General features: G+C 37.6%; 2 protein-coding genes across 5 annotated transcripts; one reads left to right on the forward strand and one right to left on the reverse strand.

The window, feature by feature from the left end:
- Positions 1-3794: 3794 nt before the first annotated feature.
- On the reverse strand, positions 3795-4691 carry LOC145786285 (zinc finger protein 711-like). Its single transcript, XM_082597926.1, has one exon. The coding sequence runs from the start codon at positions 4689-4691 to the stop codon at positions 3795-3797; it is 897 nt and encodes a 298-aa protein (XP_082454052.1).
- A 3197-nt stretch (positions 4692-7888) lies between these two features.
- LOC145786116 (src substrate cortactin-like) lies at positions 7889-20349 on the forward strand. Of its 4 annotated transcripts, XM_082597764.1 has the most exons (17): positions 7889-8025; positions 8228-8301; positions 8598-8684; positions 9077-9230; positions 9486-9596; positions 9810-9864; positions 10270-10380; positions 11319-11429; positions 12077-12187; positions 13223-13333; positions 14077-14132; positions 14763-14823; positions 16488-16633; positions 17265-17546; positions 18259-18352; positions 18651-18764; positions 19194-20349. In XM_082597764.1, the coding sequence occupies exons 1-17, from the start codon at positions 7927-7929 to the stop codon at positions 19328-19330; spliced, it is 1914 nt and encodes a 637-aa protein (XP_082453890.1). In that variant the 5' UTR covers positions 7889-7926; the 3' UTR covers positions 19331-20349. The 4 variants fall into 4 exon arrangements, with proteins under 4 accessions (XP_082453890.1, XP_082453892.1, XP_082453891.1 ...); XM_082597766.1 differs by lacking the exon at positions 13223-13333; XM_082597765.1 differs by lacking the exon at positions 12077-12187.
- Positions 20350-24784: the final 4435 nt, after the last annotated feature.

Consider the following 24784-nt stretch of genomic DNA (forward strand, 5'->3'; position numbering starts at 1 on the left):
CAAAGAAAACCGGAGCAACAGAATGCTCACTCCACAGAACAATTAGCCTTGTGAATCATTTAACAAAGATCTTACTCCGAATCATGATGATGAGATTGAGACCAAAACTAAAATCGGAAATTTCAACAGCACAGTTTGGAATTGTTCAAAACAAATGGACCACAAAAGGCATTTTTACATGAAAAATGATAACAGAGTATGTCCGATTCTTCTGTGTATTTAGAGAATTTTGTATTTTATTCTACAATATCGTTTTTTATGCATTCTTGCATTTTATCCAGTGTTTACCTTTGAGTGCCTTCCCAGACGGCAAAATCCGTCATTAATGACGAATTTTGTTGTCTGGGTTAGTTCAAAATATGTTTTTTACATCAAAACAACATTTTTCATTATTAACAATAGAGGTTAATGAGATATTATATTATGAATAGAAGTGTTTTGTTAGTTGTTCGAGTGTGTTATTGTTCAAAATACTGTACATGTAAAAACTTACATACGAGTTATTAATTACGGAGATAGCATAAATTTGATGCTCTAAAACAGGGGTGGGGAACCTGCGGCCCGAATGCGGCCCGCGTGACTGTTCCGTGTGGCCCGCGTCAAAATTTCTTTACCCAAAATATATTGAAACAACAGCTCAAAAAAGAGTAGTCTCTGCATTCTCAGTATGTTGGGAATGGCCTTCTATGACTAGTTAATCCATCATAGTCATCAGACATGCGGAAACATGCTTTGAAATATGTGTCTCTGTTTGGAAGCACCTACCGTTGCGAGCAGTTTTTTTCCAAATTGAATCTAACAAAAAGTCGGCTTCGCTCCAGACTGACTGATAAAAACGTGGAGATGCAGTTAAGAGTTGCAACATCTTCTGTGTTAGCAGACATCACACGACTCACCAAAAATAAAAACTTTCAGCCATCCCACTAGCTGTAAAAGTGATATAAATCATTGTCTACTTCGCTGCATTTTTTTATCTGTAAATAAAATTTCGAAATTTCTAGTGGCCCACCTGTGTTATTTCTCATTTTATGTGGCCCGCAATACTAAAAAGGCTCCCCAGTCCCCACCCCTGCTCTAAAACAAAGTCATATATTACCATAATAGTATAGTCAAACTGGCAAATGAGCGGACGACAGTTTTTTATGATAATACGCGGTCCATCAATTTAGAGTACTAACCGGCGGTAAGTATTAACCGGCGATTCAATTCGATAATATCAAACCTCCATCTTTACACTCTGACTACAAAAAAAATTAGGCCTATATCACGTGAAAGTTACGAGTAATTAAGCATTGATTTCAACGACCTAATTTTTGGGAAAAAATCAACTTTACAACTGGTATTGCAAACTTTGATCTTCCGCTTTGCAAGACAACTTGATAGTTACTTTGCGCTTTAGTCCAACGTAGAGTGGTTTCACTTTAACCTGAATAAAAAAAATTGTCTACTTTCTGGCTTTCTTTCCCAATTAAAATCATTAATCAACGCATTCGAAAAGGTTTTCCAGAATTTCGTTATTGTGCGGTGACATGCATTTCTGTGGTAAACAACTTTCCACTTTTCTCTCCGCTATTCTCTTTTAAATACCGGCACGCGTAATTAGGAGTGGTAATTACGCAATTCATTATGACGCAACCAAAAGCTTTAATTTATCGCACGGCTCACCCAGACAGTTAGATCCGCCAGTTTTACATTGATTTAACGTCTGCAGACGTTGAATCGTTGTAAAAATGACGGATTTTGTCGTCTGGGAAGGCACTCAAAGGCAAAAGAAACAATAAATTTTGGAATAAAATACAAAATCTCTAAATAAACAAAAGGCGTCGTTGGGTTTAGAATTTTGTAATATTATATATATATATATATATGTTGAGAACCACTGACTTAGAATATATTCTAATATATATAATTATTGGGCTCCGCGGACCCCTTGGGGTCCGCGGAGCCCCGGTTGAAAACCACTGTTCAAAGTTTACATGCAGACGGCGACGCAGGATGCATGTCAATTTTATCTGAGCAAACATTAACAGTTCAAAAATAAATTGAGCAAACAGTTCAATTTAATAGTTCAACCATTTTTTGCTAAATTTCATTTCAATTTGTTTTTCTTGTAAATACAAAATTCTCTAAATAAACAGAAGACGTCATTGGATTTACAGAAGGATTTTGTTGGATTACAGAAGGATTATCGTTTGATTTTCCAAAAAATTGCTGAATACGAACTAACCGATATAGACTGCAGCCAAATAGGGAACTAGCCCAATCGGACTAGCCGAATCGGGCTGTAGCCGAAAAGGGTAATAGCCGAATCGGACTAGCCGAAACGGGCCATTCCAAAAGAAAATACGCTTGGAGTAACCAAATAATGACCAGATATGGCAGTTAATGTGGTAACTGGTCGTATTCATTAATAGGCATATTAAATAATTAAAATTATTGTGCATTTTAATTAGGCAGTGGCTATTTGACCGGCGCCGGTCTTTGAATCTGAAACACTATTTGACCGTCATTACGTCACTAAACAGTCACTTTTTTTCTTTTTCTCTTTCAAATCAAAGAACGAGAAACGCGTATATAAGTTCTAAATCCAACCATGTTCTTCAACTCGTTACGTGGCGCGTGCGATACGTCGCCGGCTCCTATTCTAGAGGGACTGAGTTCGTTACTACCCGGAAGCGTCCCTTTTTTTTTATTTATTTTTTTTTTAAATAAACTTTGACCCGAAGTGCATTTTTGTTTAAAACGTCTGAAACGTACCTGAATGAAAAATTATGTAGTAGGCTATAGTTAGCACGGCCACAAACGGAAAATTACCTAGAGAAATTCTCAAATTTCAGCAAATTAAAAAACTCTAACTTCATTACTCACATTTGAAAAGACATAAAAAATTGGGTTGTAGAAAACTCAAATTAAAAATTGACTACAAAAATGCACTTCGGGTCAAAATTTATTTAAAAAAAAAATAAATAAAAAAAGGGGCGCTTCCGCGTAGTATCGAAATCAGTCCCTCTAGACTAGGAGCCGGCGACGTATCGATTGCGCCACGTAACAAGTTGAACAAAAATTGTCGGATTTAGAACTTATATACGCGCTACTCGTCTTTTGCTTTGAAAGAGAAAAAGAACGAGAAACGCGTATATAAGTTCTAAATCCAACCATGTTCTTCAACTCGTTACGTGGCGCGTGCGATACGTCGCCGGCTCCTATTCTAGAGGGACTGAGTTCGTTACTACCCGGAAGCGTCCCTTTTTTTTTATTTATTTTTTTTTTAAATAAACTTTGACCCGAAGTGCATTTTTGTTTAAAACGTCTGAAACGTACCTGAATGAAAAATTATGTAGTAGGCTATAGTTAGCACGGCCACAAACGGAAAATTACCTAGAGAAATTCTCAAATTTCAGCAAATTAAAAAACTCTAACTTCATTACTCACATTTGAAAAGACATAAAAAATTGGGTTGTAAAAAACTCAAATTAAAAATTGACTACAAAAATGCACTTCGGGTCAAAATTTATTTAAAAAAAAAATAAATAAAAAAAGGGGCGCTTCCGCGTAGTATCGAAATCAGTCCCTCTAGACTAGGAGCCGGCGACGTATCGATTGCGCCACGTAACAAGTTGAACAAAAATTGTCGGATTTAGAACTTATATACGCGCTACTCGTCTTTTGCTTTGAAAGAGAAAAAGAAAAAAAGTGACTGTATAGTGACGTAATGACGGTCAAATAGTGTTTCAGATTCAAAGACCGGCGCCGGTCAAATAGCCACTGCCTTTTAATTAAAAATTACTCAATGTTCATGACTCCACAGCAATTTCAACTTTTTGACAAGGATGAATTCCAGTAAGACGTGAAACTAACGGTATTTTTCTCTTTCCCGAACGCTTGTACACACGAATATAATCAGGACTATGGGTTTTCATGTGCTTTTGCAATGATTGCTTGTATGGAAACGACTTATTGCAGCTTTCAATATCACATATGAATGGCTTTTCTTGTTGGTGATGCTTATTGATGTGTGTTTTCAAATTAAATTTTTTGACAAATGTGCGGTCACATTCCTGGCATTTGAAAACCTTTCTTTTATCAGTATGTACTTTGGAATGTTCCTGAAGTCTGCAAGCCAGAGAAAAGATTTTGTTACATTTACCACATTTATAAACACGAGGATGTGCTTCTGCAACATGAGTACGTAACTTGGTCCAAGTTTCAAATTTGTCTGTGCATTGAGAACATGCATAGCCATTGTGCACTTTTTCATGTCTATTTCGGTGAGCTAATGTCAAAAATGCCTTGTCACACTTTTCACAACGGAAAGGCAAAATTCCCGTATGTTCATAGCTGTGCTGGGTTAATAAGTGGTGCTTTGAATAAGACATATCACATTTATCACAAGAATATTTCTTTTTCTCTTTTTTCATTGGGACAAACTCAGGATCATGAATAGTTTTTCTGTGCTTATGCATTGCAGATATAGAAGAAAATATACTGCTACAATCATTAATAGAACAACGAATTTGTATGAAATGACTCTTCATATGACGCTCCAAAATTTCAGGATCAGCGTAGGATTTGTTACATGTTGCACATTTGTTTGTCCATTCAGTTTTGTCTGTATGCTGTCGAGCTTTGTGTAAACGAAGATGACGTTTCTTTGTATATGTTTTGTCACAAACATCACAGGAAAACACCATATTAAAAATCTATAACTTAAATTACTATTTGCATATTGAAATAACAAAACCTGTACAGAGTATATGCTAAAAAAACAAATAATACTTATTATCGTAGCCTCTGAGGATATATACACATGTTCATTTGAGCATGACGTTTTACGTCAATATGCACTCAGGTATGCTGTAGGCCTGTACGAGTATACGTCAGTTCCAAAATTTGCAAAATGTCAAGTCACGCATGCGTAATTAGATGTTGTGAATGTCCTATATTTAAAAATGATTGTACTAAAGACAAAAACTTCTTAGGAGGAAAGTGGTTGGAACACATAGTTAATTTAATAAAAAAAAAGGACAAATTCTTCTGATTTGGAAAATTTTGAAATTCCGGGCAATGAGCAAAACTCAAACCCTAGGGAATACTTGCTATACAACAAAGCTCTTTCATCAAAACTGTGGCAACCAGTTCCATAGCCTACACAGTACACAGTTACCACAGAGATGTCAAAAAATCATACTTTTTTCGTGCATTAGCTTGATACAACATAGGCTAGAAACACCAACCTATATTTGACAAATCATCTGCTTCATAGCATGCCACTAAGGGTATTTCCAACATACAACCATCCCTTCCAGCAGTTTCCCACCTACTGGCAAAAGAACAATCACTAGGTTAGACTTTTCTCCTGCACGATCGCGGAATGCCTGTTTAGCTCGGTGACTGACAGTACCCAACTTCCCAGGCGCCAAATAAACTGATCTGAATTCTGAAATCTGAACCTTTGAAGACTGCTGAAACTTTGCCTCTGCCAGCACTAAGCACTTTGCACGCATGGGCTCTGCTGGTGCGTGAAAGAAAATAAATTGTTTAACTTATTTTAATATTTTTGGAAGGTGAAAGCTTGAGATTGATTTGCTGGTTGGTTTGGTTGATTTTGAATCTTTATCCTCGGATTGAAAAAGGCTTGATTGATAGGTTATTCCCAGTGATGTACGCGCACACAAAAAATATTGACGCCGTCAGCGTAAACGCAAACGTTCGAAAAACCATACGGCGTATGCGTCAATGTAACTTGTAAAAAAAAGTTGGTAGCGTCAGCGTCAGCGCATACACTAGCGTAAACTCATTTTGTTTGCTAGGTGCCAAACATTCACACGGTACAAACCACTCGAAACAAACAAGTTTTATTTTGAATTTCCACGAAGAAACACAAGCATCTGAAAGTGTTCATCTGACATTTTGCTGTGTTTTGGTTCCAATATGTCCTTGCCTATTGAAAACATTCTTTCAACTGCAGCGCTGGAAGGTATTGGCGTGTTGTAGCAAAAAAAATACATTAAAAAGTATGCGTTGACGTTATGCGCTAAAATAACGTGAAAACTTTACGGCGTAGCCTCAAGCGCAAGCTATCCAAAAAAATGTGGCCGCAAGCGTTAGCGTAAACAAAAAGTCTACGCCGCAAGTCCGCGACGTAGAATTTGCGGCGTATACGTACATCTCTGGTTCCAATCAACCAAATTTATTTCGGCATTTTCGCCACAGTTTTGTTGAATGGAGAGTTGCTCAAGCACTAACGCGTTGCTCAAGTGCATCTCCAAGAGCCACACCAGCTTGTTTGATCCAAGCAGTTTCTCCTAGCACAAAGCTGGGCGTTCAACTAACTGTACTATTGGGGCAAATACTGAGCTATCAAAGCACACGATACTACGGTAGGCTACCCTAAAAAAAATTATTGATGATTTTAAGTTTATTAACTAGCCTACAGCAGTGTTTTTTACCGGTGGTTTCTCAACACGCCTCACTGTAAGTGTTTTGTCAGAGATTAACTTAACTTAATGCTTATGGGATGAGATTGAAATGTTTTATTATTACCTGCAGAACTTACAAACACTGCTTATGTAAATGATTTGAATGATATCGTCGTTACTCCTTGGTCGATGAAATTGTTTTCACATTCTACATCTCGTTCCTTATATGGTATCTCAGACACTAGGTGGTTGATGAGCGACCAAGAAGACGCGGAAGTCGTAAATTTTGCAAGATTTCTCTGAGGACCCTGACTCCTTTGGTTGAGGCTTCTGAAAGCAAATGAAAATATATTATCAATACTGGTATATCTTGAATAAGAACCTTCTGATGATCCTCCTTTTGGGGTGAAACAGGCTGTCAAGGGTTTAGAGACTAATGACTATATTTGATTTAATTTTCTCTGCTTGGCATTGAGCACTTTTGTATCATTTTAAGTACGATTTATTGTTTATTATCAATATAAATACTGGAAAGCTAGCCTTTGGTGCAAATATTTTGTAGTGATGCGTCATATTGCATTTTTAAGCTGTAATTTTACCTATGTAATTAAATAAAATTAAACGAATTATGACTGAAGTTATTTTCTTTGAATGTAAAGCCAAGAAAATGTCTAGCCTCAGAGAAGTGATTGCAAACTAACAGACTTCTTGTGAAGAAACGGAGCAATATACTGTTCCATGCTTGTTGAATCCTGTTGGCTGTAGCCTATCTTCGTCTTTAACTAAGTTATTTTAAATATTTTCAGTTTAATTACCGTAGTTAGTGTAACTCTGCAACTAAAAAGTACCTGGCTTATCAAACCCGAACCGTACAAGTAGGCTTACTTCTAGAACAAGTTGTGCTGAATGCTGATAGACACTCAATTTTTTGTATGTACTTTTTGTTTGTTTGTCGCCAGCAAAACAATAAACTGAACTGAACAAGGAGAACATATTTCACTTAAATAGCTGTCAATAGCCATATTTTTTTGTTTATTTTTATTACGGTAGGCTGACTTGTACCAAAGTTGAAATCACCGGTTGTAGTGATTTGTTCAAAAAGAACTGTAAAAGAATATGTATTTATCAACTATTATTTCCAAGATGCTTAGCAATGTTAACATAGTCAACTGTTTTGGCAACTCCGATCAGCGACTTCGGCACTTTTGTATTTTTTCTCACAATCTTTTCAAAATAAAAATTTTGAAATGCTTGCGGAGACTCCGATCAGCGACTTCGGCTCTGTTGTATTTTTTTGTCGATCTTTTGAGTGGACAAAATCGGGGATGAAGTGTTCAGGGGTGGAATAAGTTTGAATATATAGAGTATCAGTAGCCTATTTATCATCAGTACCGTACCTTATGGAAGTGAATCTCATAATATACTTCCTATCTTTGTAAATAATTAATTGTGGAAATTTTTATCCTTTTTAAGGTTTTGAACACATTTGGCTTAATTATTGATAAACATGTGGAGATCAGCTGTCGGTAACACTACAAAGGATATTAGTCGGCCAAAAGTTGAAGATAATGATGATGATGATTGGGAAACAGATGCAGACTTTGTGGTAAGAGGCTACCATATGTAATATTAATAACCAAGCATTTCATTAGAGATTGGTTGGCCTATGCAATGCCTGATACCGGGTAGAAGCTTTATTCAACACTTGAAAGACATGCAGTTATGTGTTGGCTTGACACTCAGCAATAGGATTGAAGGTAATACTCTATTATATTGATGACTGTCTTAATTTGAATATTTTTTTGTAGAATGAAGTTTCTGAACAAGAACAACGATGGGGTTCCAAAACTGTGGAGGGGTCTGGAAGAGTTGAACACATTAGGTTGATGCTACATTCTGCCCAATGTTCTGGTTTTGAATACATGTTCACATTGAATATATACATTAATTTATTCATGCAGTCCTAATGTATATATCATATTTAATTGCATTGCCATTGCCAGTAGCCTACAATCATTCACATTTTTTCATCTAACTATTGAAAAAGTATTTTGTCAAAAATATGGTACCAGTACTGTACTTTATTTTTTTGCATACCTGTATAGTGTACATGCACTGCAGACTATTGAAAGTATTATGGACATAGCCATCCAAACTTTGTAATGTTTTTTTTCCCAGTGTTGACAAGCTCCGGGCCGGTGTGAAAGCAGATGACACAACTGCTAAACAAAAAGAGATGGAAGAAGGTCCAAAGGCATCATATGGGTGGGTGCTGTTGTGGATCAATAAACTAACAGTAGAAAGTTTTAATTCAGTAATTCTTCAATTCATTTCTGAGATGGTACAATTCTTCAAAATATTGATACAAGTTGTATTTTATTTCGAATAGCTGTCTTTTCATTGTTACCGGTATTGGCTAAACTTGTCCCTAACCTGTCCTACAGCAATAAAACTTTACCATCTCTATTCTCTATATGCTATATATGCCATATTCTTTATTTATTTTGAAATACCTAATTATAAATACTGTTGTCATATTTGTGAAGTAAGTTGTAAGTATGATATAGAAATAAATCCTAATGTTGTGTTAATCGGTAGATGTATTAACTTTGTTTGTTTTTGTTTAGCTAATTTTATAGAACTATTTTTGTTTACAGTTATGGTGGAAAATTTGGGGTTCAAAAAGATCGTATGGACAAGTCTGCTGTTGATACTTCATATCAGGCCAAGCTTGCTGCTCATGCTTCTCAAGTTGATGCTGCAAAAGGTTTTGGAGGAAAATATGGAGTAGAAAAAGACAGAGTTGATAAAGTACAATTGTACTTCCTTCCTGTGAATTCGCATAATTGTTCTGTATATAGTTATACACTATATTATACAGTCTAAACTTGAATTGTAAATAAATTTACTGTAGTGATGAACTTTATTAACGTCTGACAGTTTTCAACTTATATTATCTACTTAAAACAATTTCAAGCATAATCGAGGTTGTTGCTTAAACATAGCAATAGTTTAGTGATTAAGCACATTTTCTACTGAGCAATGTTCGGCTGCTTTTCTTTGCAGTCAGCTGTTGGATTTGGTTATAAGGAAGATCTAGCCAAACATAAATCCCAGACTGATGCTTCTAAGGGATTTGGAGGGAAGTTTGGTGTACAAAAGGAGAACGTTGATAAAGTGAGTTGTGTACTTCATTGTGTAGGCTATTTGTTTTTTTGAATAGATAATTTAATACACATTAATTAATTGTTAAATTTATTTTTCAATGAAAGTAAATATTTCTGGATATGAATATATCATTGTGTTCTATAGTTATTGCTCGGTATCACCATTAAATTTTAAGCTAAATAATAAAATTGCTTTATAATCTCACACAACATATTTGCTTAGTCTGCACTTGGATACGGCTACCAAGCACCAAGAGCACAACACGAGTCGCAAAAAGGTAAAGATTGGTCGTGGCATTGTTTCTAAACTACTTGTTTCAATGTTATTGGTTTAATTTATCCAGTGTGACTTATCCATCTTAACTTTTCTCTAGACAATGACATTTCTACAAAATTATAAAGTCTGTGGCTCTCACTGAAAATTACTTTCAAATTATTCATATAAAGCGAATTTTAACTTCATTCTATACTATTTCATTACTGTATGCTTTGGCGGCTGCTGTTAACATGTAACTTCTTTACCACTGTTTTAAATTTTAAAGCATTTGTTCATTATTTTCTGTTTTCGTCGCGAATACTTTCGAGGTAATTGTGACGAAAAATTCGTCTGATTTTGTGTCCATAATTTAGCATTTTATCTTGAATCTATAATCATAGTTAAAGTGAAAGTGACATCCGTTTAGATTACGCAACGGGTTTTGGAGGAAAGTATGGTGTGCAGAAGGACCACGTCGACACTTCTGCCGTCGGCTTTGAATACAAAGCAGAGCTCAGCAAACATGAATCCCAGAAAGGTACAAATGTTGTTGATGTGACTTTGTGTTGGTCATTTCCTTTGGTGAAGTACTTGGACACCTAGCTAGTAAATCAATACTAATCAATCAAATACAAAGAAAGTACTGATTTCCTGGCTGGGAAACTGCCCTCTACCAAACGCAAAACAGTAATGCAAAACAGTAAAAGTGATAGGTTTTACGTCGAGGGACTTAATTAATTCGCAATTGTAGGTACAGAACAAACGATCTGTTTTAGCCTGATGCTGCGAGTTCGCTGTGGTAATAGCGAATTGCACTAGCTTTCGGAACACAGTTCCCTAGTCATGTGCTATGACGAATGGTGTCGGTGTGTCGTTGACTCCAACACTATTCGTCATAGCACATAACTAGGAAACCATGCTTTGAAAGCTAGCGCAAACCGCTACTACCACAGCGAAACCGCAGTGCCAGGCCGCTAAGACAAGTTGTTTAATTTTCAATTGTGAAGTAAACAACGGTCATGCTGCTAAAAAGCGAAATTCAATCTATTGTATAATTAATTAGTGCACGGTTTTGCTTCCTTTGTTTCCCGTATTGCGAGGGTTAGACGACATAACATAATTAATATTGAAATTTTCTGACTTTTGACAATATGACCGCAGTCTTCGCTTTTGAAGTTACGATAACAATGCTCATAAAAATTGTGATTGACAATGTGATAACTGAAGTGTGTTTTGTTATTTTTGTTACTTTCTGTTGGTAAGCAATCAATTCTAGAAAGAAATGAATAATAATGCTCCTTTAATTGTTTAACTAACCTTATAAACTTTCAATATTATTTGGATGTTCTTTTAAATTTTTTTTATGTTTGTTTTTACAGTTATTACATTTATAATTCAACCGAATTGACTTTTACTAAGATTATTTTACGTTTTTCTTTTCGACGATGATTGCTTGATTGTGCATGGCGTGAACAGATTACGCAAAAGGATTCGGCGGCAAATATGGGGTGCAGAAGGACCGACAGGACAAGGCCGCTCACGCCTACGAAGACCAGGAAGCCCTGGCTAAGCACGAATCACAAAAAGGTTCCAATTACTGTATATAGCAACTCGCGCTTGTCATGTCACAATCTTTGATTGTTGCCTCATTTCGGAAGAGTCACTTTGCAGGACGTTGTCAGCCTCAAAAATTTAATCATGTTTTTTATGTAAAAACCGACTGATTTTCTGTCTTGGGTAGCACAACCATGGGGTGCAAGAGACTGCCGCCTGCAAATGGTAAACATTTAAAAACGGGTTATGTGTAATTTAATGACGGAATTTCAACCATGTCATGTTTGGAGGATTATGTCTTTGCAATTTTTAATTTCTTCCACTGATTTAAAAAATAAATCAGTGGCTGTTTTTTTGCTAAATCGTATTTTTAGCGCAAATTTATTGATTTCTCTAATTTTTTTGCCTCCGTTCAGCCATTGCTCTCGCTCTGATGAAACTAGATTTATCTTACCAATTGAGCTTCAAAAAGATTTAATGTTTGATCAATTTTGTCATGCAAATGCATGAACAAACATTGTTTTTAATGAATCATTTTACAATTTGAATGATAAGGGGTGCTCATTTCTTTCGTTTGTAGTTGATTAATTTATAACCCTAATTTCTAATGATTGCAATTATTGATTAAGTAACTAACTAATCATCTTGGTTGCATGGGCAATTGAGCATGTTATGTCTAGATTACTCTACCGGGTTTGGTGGCAAGTATGGCGTTCAGAAGGACCGTCAGGACAAGTCGGCTCTTGGCTGGGAAGAGCAGCAAGCGCTGGCAAAACATGAGTCACAAAAAGGTGACCGTCTGACTTTGGTCTTCATGTTAACACATCACCTTGTACGTGATATGAGTTCACACATCACCTTGTACATGATATGAGATCGAGAATGTCGTCATCATCTTAGGAGTTGCTTGTGAATCATGCGTGGGATTCACAGTTTTTCTTCATTTTAAGTTTATGGAGTTCCATGATCCCATCCTTTACAAGCCTCATAGTCCGATGTGGGTCTTCCTCCGTTAGCAAAATTACGTTTTACATTGATTCAACGTCTTCAAACATTGAATCTAAGTGAGAAATCTTATTATTGCTGAATCATGGCAGTTTCACGAACTCGTGTTTCAGCTACCAATGTGAAGTGAATGCAGACAGTAGGATAAGTCTCATGAAAGCAAAAGTTGAACAGTTTGTACGCATTTCATGTTGAAACGTCTGATCTCATGCATGTGTGATTCATTTTTCTTATTTGTGTTGCAAATGATTGCTTGTTGTGGTTCCGTGTTTTGTTTTGCAATAGTAGCATCACTAGCATGTAGTGTTACCAAACAATCGTCAATTCTTAGTTCATGGCTTTCCTCGGATTCTTTGCGAAGAATCGTGGCTGTAGTGGTGCAATGCATTGCTTCATGTCATCTTTACATGCTGTTACCCAGAGAGCAAAATCCATCTTTTTTCATTGATTCAACATCTGCAGACGTTGAATCAATGAAAAAAGGTGGAGTTTGCTGTCTGGGTGAATACACAGTGGAGATGGCTTCCGACTGCTTTCCTCAATCCGACAGTTTCTTGTGAGAAGTAAATACCCCGATGCCTCTTATCATGTTATCGAGTCTGTAGCTTCCAAGAGTAACTCCAGTCACTGTTTGCAACTGACGAAAATATCTTATTTTACAACTTATAAACAATTTAAACGGTGACGTTGCATTCTCCATAGTTTCTGGCAATTTTCTTGTGCCGTTTTGTAGAGTACAATCTCTGTGGCCACGTAACAATCCACAGTTGTATAGACCCCAAGGCAGTCTGGTCATCCGTGGTTTGTTTTGCATGATTAAGATTACTCGACCGGATTCGGAGGCCAGTATGGAGTGCAGAAAGACAGACAAGATGCTGCCGCGCACAGCTATGAAGACAAAGAAGCTCTTTCTAAGCACGAATCACAACAAGGTTCTTCAATTGAGCTTTAAATATGAAACCTTTAACTTTAAAATATTCTGAAAATACTAACTACTAGGGTGGGACGTGGGCACGTGGCTATGTCTGCCGTTTCGTGCGTACTCCAATCTCACGCATGCTCCATGCATTTTCTTCAAACTTTTTTATTGATTTTTGTTTCGACAGAACAATGCTGTTTAGGAATAAAGTTCCAGGTGTGTTATCAGTCCCGCAAGTCACATAAGGCCCATGTCACATCACCCATCACTTTTCGTCATCTCATGGCATGTATGAACCTCAACGTGATAAAAATGTGTGAGCACTTGGTGACTTTTGATCACGAGTAGAAGTATCATGAAACGTTACAATCAATTGTGCTATCGACGCAGTCACAGTCGATATGCTATCATGCCCATCGACTGTGACTCGCTACCAAAGAAACATCAATATTTTCATGGTGGTCGATGTTTGCAAGGGACCTTTCACCACGTGCCGTGTTTTTTACCATCAAGTCAAGATAAATTATCTATCTTCGTTAATGGATCAACTCTACGTCACTGAATTGAACATAGATGCCTCTCGTTAAAGCAGCTAGTACATTTGTGTTGTTCCCAGAATGCAAAATCCGTTATTTTTACATTGATTTAACGTCTGCAGAATCAAGGTAAAAATGAAAGATTTTGCACTCTGGGTTTGTACCGATCTAAATGGTTTGAACATTTTGCTTCTTTCTATTGACTTTCTTGCTTTGGCAGATTACGCAAAGGGATTCGGTGGCAAGTATGGCGTCGAAACAGACAGGCACGATAAGGTATTGTTAATTCACGTATATTACTATTTACTAACCACAAAAAAAGCATTAATACACATACACTGCATTTGTATGCTTACTTTATGCTTAATATCCCAGTTCGAAAATTATTCCTTTTTTACATTGATTCAATATCTGCAGAGGGTCTGCTACTATTCGGTGAGTCCGATTCGGTGAGAGCCCTATTCGGTGATTTTTTTGAATTTTTTTTTTGAAAATTATCGGGTACCGTAGCCTAATTATCATTGCCGCTTTTACATCGTTTTAACGTCGGTAAACGTTGAAATAAGACCCTAACCCTTCACCCCTAACCCTTACCCCCTAACCCAATACACTGCATTTTTATACTTACTTCAAGCTTAATATCCCAGTTCGAAAATTATTCCTTCTTTACATTGGTTGAATACCTGCAGACGAATCAAAACTTTACCATCCTTCTATGGCCTGATGGAATCATTTACAAGAAACAACACTATCGCTATAAATAGAAGCTGTTAATTGTCAACTGCTGCGTCTTGCGTTAGTGGTTCAAACCTGCAAGTACATGAGCAAAATTGTCCGCATAGGAAAATAAATACTTGTTGTTTTGAGAGCAAATGTTATTTCAATCAACCTTCCATTGCTGGTCAGTCTGCAGGTACATTCGAAGACATGAGTGGGGTCACAACAACGTACAAGAAGACCACAGCAGGTACGTGGAGAAGTTTTATGTTAATTCGACGACTAATTACCACTTTTATACGTACAGTGTATAGATCGCTATGGTTTGTACTTAGATACCATGGCCTACTTTCAATTGATAAAGTAGTTGTACATTTCACAACTAAATTACGGAAAGTGAATGGAAAACAAAGCGTCCATTGTTCGTGTCTACCATAAATAATGCAGTTGAGGGTTGGATGAGCCAACAACTGATGTTTTAAACGACCGATTAAGCCAGGGGTTTTCAACCTGGGGGTCGCGAGGCACCTGAACATTTAGTGTAATGTTATCAATTATTTTTTGCCAGAAAATATTAAAAACTGTGTTTTTTCTCAATCGATCATTCCTCGACCTGAGATTATTCTATTGTTCAAGCTTTCAGACCTTGCAAGGCTTTAACAATTAGGAAAACATTCGATATCTTTCACCAAGATCTTGTACGTTGCTTTGTGCAGACAAAAGTTAACCAGTAACCACGCTATGGCAAAAAAGCAAGATTATTTAGAATCCTATGCAAAATCTAGATTTCTCAGCATCGTTTTCAATGGCATTGAAAAAATTTAGTGTCGGTTGTTTTGTTTTAAAGTTCTTTCGGCAACACGTACATGCATTGACAAGCTAAATTATTAAAAATATTCAACACCAACCATCTGATTTCAATAAATCCATAAAGGATTGCAATAAATTCAACCGGTGAAAATGTAGATTATTCTCATTTTCTCCTATTGTCTAGCCAAGCTTTATAGAAAATGGAAATAACAATCGGAGGAAATGTAGCCTAATAAAAGCCGTAATAACATCGCAAAAAGACGTTTTTGGTTTCAGAAGTTTACATTGGAACAGCAAAACTAAACATAACTGGATGTCGGCATGAATCAAATTTGGTTAAATTTTGCATTAAATATGCTTTTGTTGAATATTTTTATGGGGAGTCGCAAGGCTACGTTAATTGCTCTGAGGAGGTCGCGGTGGAAAAAAGCTTGAAAACCCCTGGATTAAGCTAATATAAGTTCAAGAATCACTTTGTACGAAGTTCATCGATGAATTAGTAATCGGTGATTTTGATCAGTGGACTAAGTTTGCGCATACAAAACTTTGTATTCTTTTGTTAATCAGCGGATTAGCTTAATCGATAATAATTCATTGTTGGTGCATCCAACCCTAAGGGTCTTGCCAAAGGTACAGCGCATGCTAGCGCCGCTAGCGGCATCGAAACGGTGCCCCTTCGATTGCAGTTTACGAGTTCTCACCACTGCGCTACCAATGTACTGTGATGTTATTTGTGTGAAAGGGTGAAGATGATCCAATAAGTTAGGAGCCTGATACTTTTCTCTGCGTCGAATCCTTTTTCTAAAAATGCGTTAGCATGGTTAGCATCACCTACTATAGACTCGATAAGACGTGTTGGGATAGGTTTGGACGTCAATTGGTTTGGACGTCAGTTGGTTTGGACGTCAGTTGGTTTGGACGTCAGTTGGTTTGGACGTCAATTGGTTTGGACGTCAATCACGTTGTTTTGTTCAGCAACTTTTATTTTCCCAGTTGCTTCAACTTCTGTCAAGTTCGACTTTAAGTCGAGAAAAAATATTTCCATTTGTCCTCTCCCTCACTTGCAATGGATAATTACACAGCACACCTTTTATGTTTGATTAGTTGGAGGAAGTGCCGGTAACTTACGGAGCAAATTTGAAAATCTTGCCACGGCCGGGGAAGAGGAAAATCGCAAGAAAGCGGAAGAAGAGAAAGCCAGAAGGAAAGCAAGAGAAGAAAGAGAAAAAGAAGCACAGCAGAAAAAAATGGTTTGTGACGTCAGTTTACAACAGCTCTTGGAGCTATATTTTTCGAACCACGGATTACGACCTAAAAAATGGGCCACGGAGGGTTGTTTTTAGGCTGAAAACCCTTTGTTTTCGGAAGAAGAATTAACAATTAATTCCGATTTCTCCAGAGTTAAATGGACTTATTCATTCGGTGGAAAGAAAGTTCAACGCCCAAGCTAAATTACTGCGCTTGTTACGTTAGTCATAATGTAACTACGCTAAGTCACATACGATTATTACGTTTCTATTCTAGTTTACTTATGATGTCACAGACTTGCGTGTCCTCTTTGGTGTTTTGACTGAACGTTGTGTGGTGGACATTTGAATTCATAATTCTCCATACAAGCTGAACGCGATGCGTCCTGTGCTTTGGGTTGTTGTCCAACAAAGCTTAACAAAACATTTACAATCGGTACATCTAACGAAGAATCGAGGAAACCTCCGAAAATTCAAATGAGTCGTGAAAAACATTTTAGTTAAATAACAAGTGAATACGTGGACCCAGCAAAAAAAAAATGAAATCCACTGTTCTAGAACTTTACGTTTTTGTCTTCAACAATAATTTGTTCCCCGTGTCTTAGCTCGTGATTAAACTTGACTTCTCCTTCAGGAAGCGCAAGCCCAGCAACAAGAAGCAGAAGAAGAGCAAAGAAGATATGAAGACGAGCAAGAAAAAGCAAAAGAGGATCAAAGACGAGCAGAAGAGGACCAAAGAAGAGCGGAAGAGGACCAAGAAAGAGCGAAAGAGGACCAAAGAAGAGCTGAGGAAGAGGAAAATCTACAAGCACAAGAGAGAGAACGGGAAGAGGATGCACGAAGAATGAGGGAAGAGCAGAGAGCAAAAGAAGAACAAGAGAGAGAGATGCAGCAACAAGAACTGGAACCACAACCGGTAAGTTATCTCGTTCAAAGATTAAATCCTCTACATTTCTCGTTCAGATTGTCTGATTTAAACTGGTTTTTAAAAAGTTTAACTCAGTTTCAACCACTTTGTGAGTGCTTTCTATTTGAAGTGTTGTCAAGCGAGATTGGATATCATGGTTAAAACTTATTTTACAATTATTTTGAATGCTTATATTGCGAAACAAATTGAAACTAAGTACATTACTGCCACTCTAACAACTATGATGATTGAGTGACCTTTCCTGCTGCCTCATTTTTATTTTGGCTGACCTTGAAGATCATCTAGAGTTCTAGACCTCCGCTATTAAAACCACAAGGATGTTTTTCCACAGAAACTTTCATATGGTTTTGCTGTTAGGGAACGTTCAAATATTACGTAACGCTTTTTTTCCGAATTTTTGACCCCCCCCCTCCCCCATGTAACGCCAACGTAACGCTTTTTTCAATCCCCCCTCCCCCATGTAACGCTTTTTCACTACAAATTCAGCACAAAAAACTATCATTCCGTACTCGAAAGCGTTACGTAACGTTTTGCTTGAACCCTCTCCCTCCCGATGTGACGCTAACGTAACGCTTTGGATAAACCCCCCCTGCCCCTCGAAGGCGTTACGTAATATTTGAACGTTCCCTTACCGGAAGTGATAATAATGATACTTTTTGTTTTTTTTTTAAACCGATTGATTATACGATGCTTTGAGCAGTCGTATGAAGTGGAAAACAATTACCCTGACATTGCCCCCGAAGATAACCCCTATGAACTTGGGGATGCCCCACCAGAAGATGACCCTTATGAAAGTAAGTTTATTTTCTTTTGGTTTTCCGATCAGATACTCTCGACTCTATCTCTTCGTGTGTTTGGTAATTGTGGTATTTTAACGACCTTTTTTTTTATTTTAGCAATCGGTTTTTTAAAGGAAAGGGAACTGGAGTAGGATAATGGAAGTAGAAAATGAAAAAAGATTTCAATATATTCTTTTTTGACTGAGCATTATGACGAAATAAACGATTTTATCACCATAGTCATGAACAGTGCCAGGAGCATAGTTTGCCCTGCGGATTTGACGCAATGTAAATGTGATTATTTTGATTCCAGCGTTTGAAGGCGAACCTCAACCACAAGAGGAGGAGAACGTGTATGCTGGCGTGGACGATGGCCCGCCACAGGACAATGGGATGTGCGCGAAGGCATTGTTTGACTACCAAGCCGGTGAGCAACTCTAAGAGTGAAACATACTGTTTAAGTGAATGGTAATTTCAATTACTTGTGTTGAGAAATTATTCGATTTGCTCAAAGAAAACTAGTCAAGCGATAGCTTCCCAACTTTCAAGCTGTGGTTGATAGTTGACGATTATGCTTTACCATAATTTGTCATTCTTCAATATTTTGAACGACTTGCAAATCAACCTAAATGTTTCTTGCAAATGCCATTTTCGACCAATGAATGCCCATTGCTCAGTCTAGTGCTGAGGAGGGAAATCCACATTTATTAGGTTGATTTGCACATCGTTAGTACTGAAGATGAAGACACTGTATTTTTTAAACGTTTGTTTAACATGAGTAAGTATCTACATTGTGGGTTCTTTATTTTTGATTCAAGCCCCTTCTATAACTTTTATATTTGCGATATTTCTTTAGCTGGGGAGGATGAGATTACGTTTGACCCCGACGAGATGATCACCAACATCACCCAGGTGGATGAGGGATGGTGGAGTGGGACCTGTCGGGGGAAGACCGGACTCTTTCCTGCCAATTTTGTTGAGTTGATCGAGTGAGCGTTGAACAGCTGTCGTGCTGACTTTCTTTGTGCAATTGGCTTCTATCAGAGCTGGCTCCGAAATCGATACTAATTTTCACGCCGTGGCTTAATTTATACATTCTATGGTATGGTTTACGTTGTTTTATTCTTTTTAACTGAAAAAATATTCCGGGGGTTTGAAAGAGCATCTCCAGCTTTGTTGTGGCTAAATGAACTTCAGACCTCTGTGATGCAGGCTAGCGTTTGCTCGACTGAGTGGCGTGACCCATCTATCCAACATTTCAATACGCGTTTATACATTTTTTTGGCGTAATGTTTAGCCGAGAACAATTTGTAGCAGTTTCTATTTCTATGATTTTTCAGTTACATGCTGCTTCATGTATCATTTCGCTTGTTTTTCATCGTCAACCTTTGTTGCTCGTCTCATGTTTACGTTTATCTCACATCTTCTACCGTTAGATCGATGCAATAATAACTAGCTATATACAGTATACAATATACATCCAACGCCCAACATAAGTGATTGCTTTGCCACTGTTTACCTGCAGCTACCACTCGCTTGTTCAACTGCGCCCGCTTGAAACGGCGTGACTGGCACCTGCTTTCCGCCCATGGTAACTTCACCTGCATCACTGGAGCTTTTCTGCCAAGGGGCGAGCGTCATTGAAACAAGTCCTCTGAGTCCAGTGGTCATACTTTAAAGTTTTAACCCTAACATGCATGAAGAGGGGTTTCGGTTTTGTTTAGCTTACCGTTTGGGGCGCTTTGTTTCTTTTGCCCAATCTTAACGAATGTATTTTAAAATTTCAATCATGGATTCGGTTTATGTCATTTTAGTGTTGATTTTCGTTTCTGTATCGTAATCGAACGTGCATTCCTTTCAATTATTTAGTAGGCTAGATGAACAATCGCGCAGTTATATTCAGTCAGTTTCGTCACAATGACATTATGATTCTATGACATTATGAGTGTTTTGCCATTATACTCGCACTTATTTAACCAAGATTACATTAATACACTGATAAAGGAATAAAATGAATGCGAATTGTTGCGATATCACTCCGCTCATCGGCTGCATAGCCGAGTGGTGAAAGCCCTGGTATGGCGTTCGAAAGGACACAGGTTCGATGCCGCCCAAATATACACGGCTGTGTCTGGTAAAACACTAAATGGGATGCTTGAAAGTAAATTCCAAGATTAGCCTCTTAGTTTTTCTCGTTAACTTGATCAAAGTCTTCAACCACCGGGTGCAAACCTGGATACGACAAAAACGTTTCCATCATTGCATGTTATTGGCATGGAGCAGGGACCTAATATCGTGAAGAAATGTGGCACTTGTCCCTTAACTTTTAAGGCAAATATCCAGCACTAAGTGTGGGGTATTGGTGTAAAAAGAGGAAAGCCGAGGTCTGGAGAAGTGCTACGAAGAAGCAAAAGTTTGATCAGAAATTCAGGCTATAATAGATTTGATAAATTCAACAATTGCAAGTGGAAAGTTGCACTTAAGGTTGAAGCTGCAGGTTTTCGTCGGATTCTTCAGGAACCAGAATAAAATAAAGCTAAATGTGGCGAAGTATTCAAAGCAGAAAAAAAAGTAAATTTAAATTTGGCTAATCAGAAAAATTCGAATTAAATAAGGAGCTTTAATGCATAAACGTTCCCGAAGAGAGTCAGACGATAATCTGTAGCTTCCAGCTATGTCCAACTTACTCGCAATTTTCAAGCTTTGTACAACCAATCAACTCTTTAATTTTAACAAGTGAAATACAGTACAGCTTTTTCTCGAAACAAATGGCCTCACTCCATCATAAGCCACTCTGTGATCTGTCCATCAATTTTGACATGACAATAAAAAAATACAAACCAACGACAGCGGCTTCATGTTTGAAACTATCAGTGCATGATAGTCCGCCTCGTTAGCTCAATAGTTAAGCTCCCGACTCAAGATCACGCGGCGCTGGTTCGGCTCTCGGGGTGTGCGCTTGAGCAACTCGTTTCTGGACTGTTCTATATTCAGCGATATCTAGTGAATGGAATAATTCCCCGTCAACAACATTTCAACTTCTATCAAAAAATTACTCTGCCAATCTCGGTAACCGACCCTGATAAACTACCAAGAATAACCTATTAAGGCTTTGTCAGTTCACATGTAAAATTTATTTGTGTACATCTGGCAACACTGACAAACTAGTTTAGTGTTCAGAATTCAGACTCAGTCTCAAAGTTGCCAGAGCCAGTAGCCAGATGTGGCTAAAATTAGCCATTGTGGCTAATTTCTGGTGCGCTTGGCTACAAAAATAATTTGAGTTTTAGCCACTTGATTTTTGGTTAATTTTGGCTAATTTACGAGGAGTTAGAGACAGAGTGTTAGTGGAACTGTGGAAGTTTTCAACGCAATAAGAGGAACAACTGACTCGAAGACTCTTATGTCACTTCGCTTCTTCCTGTCGTCTGTTGTATCGCATCTGTGATCGCAGTGTAGCCTACTGTATGTTATCGCAATGGGCGTAAATAGTGCAATTTCTCAGGCCATTCTCAATGCATTTTCAATTCCTGTAAGCAATGCATTTGTGGAACGTGTGTTTTCTTTTCTCACAAAAGAAAGAAATAAGTTAAATCTCTCTACACTGGATTCAATATTAAGAATTAAGTCCCGGTTAACTGCAAAGCAAAGATTTTAAAGTAACAGCCAAAATGCTGAAACTGTTCACAAACGATATGTAGCCTAGGCTATCAACAATCAAAGAAGCAAATACAGGGAGAAGCCAGAACCATTTATGGCTGGTTGGTTTTGAATCTTTATCCTCGGACAGACAAAGCCTTGATAGGTTATTCCTGGTAGTTTCGCATACTTCTAAAGGCTCTTGACGCAGGGCCGGTTACCGAGATTGGCAGAGAGAAGTTTCCGATTGTTGAAGTGTTGTTGCCTGGGAATTATTCCATTCACTAGATGCCGCTGAATGGAGAGCAGTGCTGAAATGTGTTGCTCAAGCGCACACCCCGAGAGTCGAACCAGCACGGCTTGATGTTGAGCCGGGCGCGTAACCAATGAGCTAACGGGGAACTTGCTGAGCAAGAATGTGACATTGTTTGTATGAATTTTTAATTGTGTCAGTTGTTTTATTAAAATGGGTTTTTAATTGTTTCATATGACTTTTGATTTTCATTAGGGTTGATACTAAGGATTGTAGATCATAGGGATGCAGAGACAGAGAGAGAGACAGAGAAACCTTTTATTTTGTCTGTTGCGGCAATAGTACGGTACAATTATACACAATATACGAATAAATAAAGTACCATAACTATCTAAATACCACAACAGACAGGAAGCAGCGAAAGACTATATCAGTCATCGAGTCAGTTGCTTCCCAGTTCTTAATGTGACAATTTTTTTTTTTTTTTTTTTATCATCTTTATCCTGCATTGCGGGAAAGCGGACTTGAGCGCTATGCATCGGTGTACGCCTTCCGACATACACCTGACCCACGCTGCAGCCGACAGCAAGGTCTGTTTCCGGTTGTCTACTCTACTTATGACTTAAATATGTCAAGCATCGGCAAATTACGTTGAAACAAGATAGGCTGATGTTCAGTAATATTAATGAAAGAAAAGAATCATGCTGCTGCGATCCTTAAGTGAAATCCTGTGGTTTCATTCAAATATAAACTTTATTCCAGGTGATTAAAAATAGGAAAAAACTTTTGAAATCAATAAACTCTTGTAGCAAGGACGTTTAAACTTCAGTGCAACCAAGAAAAGTTCAAGCCAATAAATAGTACAAGGCTACGAGTAAAACACTTTCAGTAACAGTATTACAATACAAAAATAATCACAATTTATAAAAAGGTATAGGCCTATTGTTCTGTCATAAAAGAAACGGCTGAGTGACTCTCAGTGTGACCTGTTAGGCTGCATGAAACTAGCGCAATGTCAATTCATCAATGTGACCGTATAATGTGACAAACAAAGTGAATAGAATGTAAATGAGAAATAATTGAGTGTAACCGAATAGCACAATAAGTCAATAATGTTTTCTTCAGACGAATTTTAACAAATCAAATCTAGGCAACATATCATTGCAAAGTTTGAGCCCAAAATAACAATTTATGACAATTTTTGTCACTTTTCCACTCACATAAAGCAACAAAATTTAAATTCAATTAAAAAAAAATCAAACACTTTGCATTGAAATAAAAGCAAGAAAAAAAAGCATTTTTGTCGATTTAGGCTAAGTGCGATTGATGCAAACTTGTCTGGCAGCCTGGATGCAAAGCTTCATCCGCTTTTGGTTTATCCGCAACACTAGAAGGGTTACATTTTTTTGTAATTTACAAAATATTTTACTTTTTATGGGTTATATAAGAAGAGTGAAGTTGGTTTTAAAGTAATTTAAGGTTTTTAGTTGAAAGCAAGCCAGCAGTAAAGCATAAAAAAATGTCAAATTGGCAATTGACCCTTCTAATGTTGAAGGAACAATGGAGTTGCGCGTCCCATATTTGTTGATACGGGTTGATATAGGGACTGGCTAATTTTGGCTATTTTTTGTGTCTTGTGGCTAAAAGCTCTTTCAGCAACCTGGCACCCTGCTCAGTCTTCAGGTAGCCACTTTAACAAGTCGAAATTCTGCCACTGAAATTGACTAGAATGAAACCGTCAACCAATCATAAGCTGCGGTTTAAGTGACGTAAAAAATGCCGAAAAGAAGATCATAGAAAGCAAATTAAGTGATGGATCTTTTGTCAGCTGGTTGGCTTAGGGGTTAGGGCTAGAAAGTAGTCATTTCATTGACGCGTGTTCGATTCTCACCTCTGCTATTGCTCTTTTTGTTCTGTAATTTCCAAAGAAAGTTTAAAACAAGCATTAACTCTCTGGATGAGTGCTATAAGGGTCACAATTGGACGGTAGTTTCTTATAACACGTTCTGATTGGTTGGCGGTTGCATTGCAGTCAATTTCAGTGGCAGAATTTCGACTTGTTAAAGTGGCTACCCAGTCTTCAGCGTCGAGACTGACAATTTGTTTAGTTCAGTCCGTTTGTTTTTATTTCTTCTTACCATCACAACGAAAAACAATATATGCCAAACATAGCAGAGGTCTAGAAAAATGTAGAAGCGACAAAACGCGGACGTTATAACATGCATGATACCGTACCAAAGCAGGACAATCAGTTTAAAATATATCACCGTTGCAACACATTAGGAATGGTCCTCCTGGACCTGGAGAGAAGTATGAATTAGGAAACCAAGTGAGGCAAAATATTCCGACTCAACGATAACACCTTTTGATGCAGTTACCTTTGATTCTCATAGAGCCTATATCGTTGAGTTTGGGCTAGTCAGAAGTACCGTACTGTGCAGTTTTTGTTTTTTCTTGTTTATAGTTATAATAACCATTGTATTTTATTCAGATGTAGTAAAATTGGGAGCTGGTATACAAGTCCCCCCCCCCCCTTTGGTAACTCATGACAAAGA

Source organism: Aplidium turbinatum, chromosome 17 (genome assembly GCF_918807975.1).
Source record: "Aplidium turbinatum chromosome 17, kaAplTurb1.1, whole genome shotgun sequence".
Classification (NCBI taxonomy): Eukaryota; Metazoa; Chordata; class Ascidiacea; order Aplousobranchia; family Polyclinidae; genus Aplidium; species Aplidium turbinatum.